The sequence below is a fragment of the Leucoraja erinacea genome, unplaced genomic scaffold, assembly GCF_028641065.1.
Source record: "Leucoraja erinacea ecotype New England unplaced genomic scaffold, Leri_hhj_1 Leri_69S, whole genome shotgun sequence".
NCBI lineage: Eukaryota > Metazoa > Chordata > Chondrichthyes > Rajiformes > Rajidae > Leucoraja > Leucoraja erinaceus.
The window spans coordinates 247,162-252,218 of record NW_026576619.1 but is presented as its reverse complement, the minus strand read 5'-3'; the positions used below and the strand labels follow the sequence as shown (position 1 = coordinate 252,218).

Genomic DNA, 5,057 nt, shown 5'->3' with positions numbered 1-5,057 from the left:
ATGAAGAAAGACTGGATAGACTCGGCTTGTACTCGCTAGAATTTAGAAGATTGAGGGGGGATCTTATAGAAACTTACAAAATTCTTAAGAGGTTGGACAGGCTAGATGCAGGAAGATTGTTCCCGATGTTGGGGAAGTCCAGAACAAGGGGTCACAGTTTAAAGATAAGGGGGGGAATCTTTTAGGGCCGAGATGAGAAAAACATTTTTCACACAGAGAGTGGTGAATCTGTGGAATTCTCTGCCACAGAGGGTAGTTGAGGCCACACGTTCATTGGCTATATTTAAGAGGGAGTTAGATGTGGCCCTTGTGGCTAAATGAATCAGGGGGTATGGAGAGAAGGCAGGTACAGGATACTGAGTTGGATGATCAGCCATGATCATGTTGAATGGCGCTGCAGGCTCGAAGGGCCGAATGGCCTCTACTCCTGCACCTATTTTCTATGTTTCTATGTTTCAGACTGAGCGTCAGGGGAGAGGGAGTTACGGAGATAAGGACGTGTAAGGCATCAAAAGAGACGAATCTCAACGAAAAATGTAAAATAGATCATTGGTAGACAGAAATGTTGGAGAAACCCAGCGGGTGAGGCGGCATCGGGTCGAAACTCGAAACGTTGCCTATTTCCTTCGCTCCATAGATGCTGCTGCACCCGCTGAGTTTCTCCAGCATTTTTGTCTACCTTCGATTTTCCAGCATAGAAACATAGAAACATAGACAATAGATGCAGGAGTAGAGGCCATTCGGCCCTTCGAGCCTGCACCGCCATTCAATATGATCATGGCTGATCATCCAACTCAGTATCCCGTACCTGCCTTCTCTCCATACCCCCTGATCCCTTTAGCCACAAGGGCCACATCTAACTCCCTCTTAAATATAGCCAATGAACTGTGTGGCCTCAACTTCCTTCTGTGGCAGAGAATTCCACAGATTCACCACTCTCTGTGTGTAAAAAATGTTTTTCTCATCTCGGTCCTAAAAGACTTCCCCCTTATCCTTAAACTGTGACCCCTTGTCCTGGACTTCCCCAACATCGGGAACGATCTTCCTGCATCTGCAATTCCTTCTTAAACTATAGATTGGATCATTGTTAACTCGGGGGAAGGTGGCAACAAAGCAAACAGAGATGTAATGTCATCAGGGTCTCTCTGACCCGAAACGTCACCCACTCCTTCTCTCCAGAGATGCTGCCGGTCCCGTTGAGTTACTCCAGCATTTCGAGTCTATGTTCGGCGTTTGATCAGCGTTTGCTGTTGCACGATGCAATATGCGCCGCCAATTTCCGGTGTCTGCCCTTCGCGAATAGAAATTGTACAGAATTACCGGATATCGGCGCATAACAAAGGATTTTAAATGTATATTTAAACTTGTTTTCTAAATAAAATCTCTGGCGTCTGAACATCAACATGAAAGAAATTCGCAAAGAAATATTCCTTACAGAAAGGCTTATTTTAACTGTAGTGGGCAGTTTCTCAGTTCATTGTAGCAGGCATGTTCATATTGTATCGACACATTGAAACAGAATGAAACTATTCCTCCGGGGATATTCATGATACCTCAACGTGGTGAAGGCCGTAGATACGGGAAAAATGTTCCCACGAGACTGATCTCCTCCTCGTATATATTCACAATGGGATGGAGTGTGGGGCGAGCGAGCCTGGAGCAGTAGCGGACTGGCCAGAGTGTCAGCTTGCCCCGATAGCAAGTGGGCCCCTGATAAATGATAGCATTGTAGTTGTGGGTGGGCCCCATTGTCTCCTGGCAACCAATATTTTTAGACCCAGTCCGCCACTGGCCGGGACTCTTCATTGCACACACACACCCCGACAATACTGAGGCTAAACGTCCAGGGAAAGGTTCTGTCTTTTGGCAAAGAGAGACGCACTAAAATATCCCTGGATACAAACCATGCGTCGCGGATTCTCTTTATGGGAACAAAGTTGTTTCTAACACATATCTGGGTGCAAAGTATTATCGCAGCATTTGACAAAGTCGTGGCTGTCGAATTTTGCGTCGTGTCGTTCCGCCAACCACAAACATAATCGAATTTTAACTAAATGTTAAGGCGGAGATAGATAGATTGTTGATTAGTGCGGGTGTCAGGGGTTATAGGGAGAGGGCAGGAGAATGGGGTTAGGAGGGAGGGATAGAATGTCGTAGGCTTGACGGCCGAATGGCCTATCACAAGACCCTATGATCTAATTTCTGGAGTGAATATGGCTGACGAGATGATAGGGTTATAGGAAGCATCTATTAACGGCCGAACCCCGCTCCCGTGGACTGTAAATCGCCGGCCATTGTCTTCACTTACTGTAGAGATACAGTGCGGAAACTGGCCATTCGGTCCACCGAGACCGTGCTATCCTAAACACAGGAGACACTTTACAATTTTACCGAAGCCAATTAACCTACAAACCTGCACGACGTCTGGATCTGGGGGGAAACCACTGGCTCCCAGGCAGAACGTAAAACTCCGTTCAATAGAAGATAAAACGATGAAGTCTTGTCTTAACGGTGTCGTGACAGGAACATAACGAACGGTGAGAGAGAGAGAGAGTCGGTATGGATTTGTGAAAGACAAACAGGTGAGAATCCAAACAATTATAACTCGTGCATCATTCTCCAAAACGCGCGAATGTGATCGCAGAACTCGCCAGCGACTGTTGGAGTCGCGCAAACTGGGCTCCAGGGAGATGCGCGGCGAAGATCACCCCCCCCCCCCCCCCCCCCCACCCCCCCACACACCCCCACACACACACACACACACACCCCCGCACACCCACCCACACACACAGACACACCCACCAACCCACAACCAAACCCCCACAATCCCGAAAACCCACACACACGCACCCTCACACACCACGCACACACTCACATGCACACAATCACACACATACATACACACACACTAACATGCACACACACACAATCACACACACACACACATACACATATTCACACGCACACACATTCACAGACACACACATCCTTATACACACACACACACACTCACAGACACACACACACACACACACACACACACACACACACACACACACACACACACACACACACACACACACACTCACACACACACACACACACGAGAAGGTTTCTGCAAAGATTCTCAATATAACTAGCCCCCACTGCCCCCCCCCCCCCCCCCCACCCGCTCTCCCCGCCCTCGACCCCCCTCCTAACCCCGTGCATGTGATCATTCCCTCGGTCTCACACTATTGAAGGAGTCAGCAGAAACAGTTAGACAGGTGCATGGATAGGACAGGTTTGGAGGGATATGGACCAAGCGCAGGCAGGTGGGTCTAGTGTAGCCGGTGGGATATGTTGGCCGGTGTGGGCCAGTATGGGCCGAAGGGCCTGTTTCCACTCTACGCCCAGTTCACCGCCTACGGTTTCGGCTGCCTGGCTACACGTGTCGAAACACCACCTGCCACAAATGTACTCAGTGACGTCGAAGGTACAAACAGGAAACCCGCATCAGGCATCACTACCGCGCGGGACTTTCCACTCAACTATCTTTCAACGCGGGGTCTAATTTCGGCAACTCTGGCCCGCATTTCATCTCGCTTCCGAGCAGAACCGTATCCGGGCAAACTCTCGGGTAGGTGCACAGATGGCGGCGACCGCGACCGTGAGCGTATTAACGACATGTTTCCTGGTCCATATCCTCGCAGGTTAGTCATCGGTTACTTCAAATCGGGGCGCAAATCAGGAAGAGAAAGCCTCAGGCGAAATGATCCCGGGCAGTCACCGTGTACCGTGTTCCGCCAATGTCTCGTATTGGACTCAGACTTTAAATGGAGCCATGTCCACTGTCTCCACGGACCAAGAGTCAAGAATGTTTTATTGTCAGATATGCTGGATGGGCCAATGATATTCTTACTTGCTGCAGCACAACACAATATATGAATATGTATAACGGGGGGGCAGAGAAAAAAATGTTCAATAAAATAACAAATAGTCTTTTGCAGCTGATCGACATCGCTCATCGATGTATCAACCGTTTGTTGAAACAGAATGGACTTTGTGGCCTTCAATGCAGATCATTAAATATCATTAGATGTTCAGAAGAAGGGTCTCGACCCGAAATGTTGCATATTTCCTTCGCTCCATAGATGCTGCCTGTCCCGCTGAGTTTCTCCAACATTTTTGTCTTCCTTCGATTTTCCAGCATCTGCAGTTCCCTCTAAAACAAATATTATTAAATGGTCAGGGTCTTTTCCCACTAATATAGGCTGCCGTATACATTGTGACAGCCACTTCATAATGTCTTTGATGGCTGCAAACTCGACCTAATTTACCCGCCTGAACACTAGTCCATGTGTGTCAATGTTCATCCACGCATCCTTCTACTAATATCTTTCTTTTTCGCGTTCTTGTTACATTTTGTTTCGTTTAGTTTAGAGATACAGCGGGGAAACAGGCCCTTCGGCCCACCGAGTCCGCACTGACCAGCGCTCCCGGCACGCTGACACTATCCTACACACAAGAGTGACAATTCTACATTTACACATTTATACCAAAGCCAATTAACCTACAAACCCGCACGTCTTTGGGATGTGGGAGGAAACCGAAGATGTCGGAGAAAACCCACCCACAAAAACTCCATACAGACAGCGCCCGTAGTCGGGATCGAACCCCGGGTCTCTGGCGCTGTGAGGCGGCAACTCTACCGCTGCGCCACTCTGGTCCCTCCCTTGAACCCTAACATTGTAAATCCCAAATGAGATTAAAATCCTGTTCATTTGGTGACCGGGCGTCGCATTTTACAGCAAACCCCGATGTCTTTTTGTTCAGTCTGTGCATTTAGCGGGATGGCTTGAATCAGTCTGAAAAAGCGTCCCGACTCGAAACGTCACCTATCCATGTTCTCCACAGATGCTGCCTGACCCGCTGAGTTACTCCAGCACTCTGTGAAACATCACCTATCCATGTTCTCCACAGATGCTGCCTGAACCCGCTGAGTTACTCCAGCACTCTGTGAAACGTCACCTATCCATGTTCTCCACAGATGCTGCCTGACCCGCTGAGTTACTCCA

General features: G+C 48.6%; 1 protein-coding gene across 1 annotated transcript in view; it reads left to right on the top strand.

Moving 5' to 3' along the window:
• Positions 1 to 3,540: 3,540 nt before the first annotated feature.
• The window catches only part of LOC129694524 (immunoglobulin kappa light chain-like), an 8,472-nt gene continuing 6,955 nt past the window's right edge, over positions 3,541 to 5,057 (top strand). Inside the window, exon 1 of the mRNA XM_055631245.1 lies at positions 3,541 to 3,692. Coding sequence (XP_055487220.1) covers positions 3,632 to 3,692 — 61 coding nt within the window. The 5' untranslated portion in view covers positions 3,541 to 3,631. The remainder of the gene's footprint in view (positions 3,693 to 5,057) is intronic.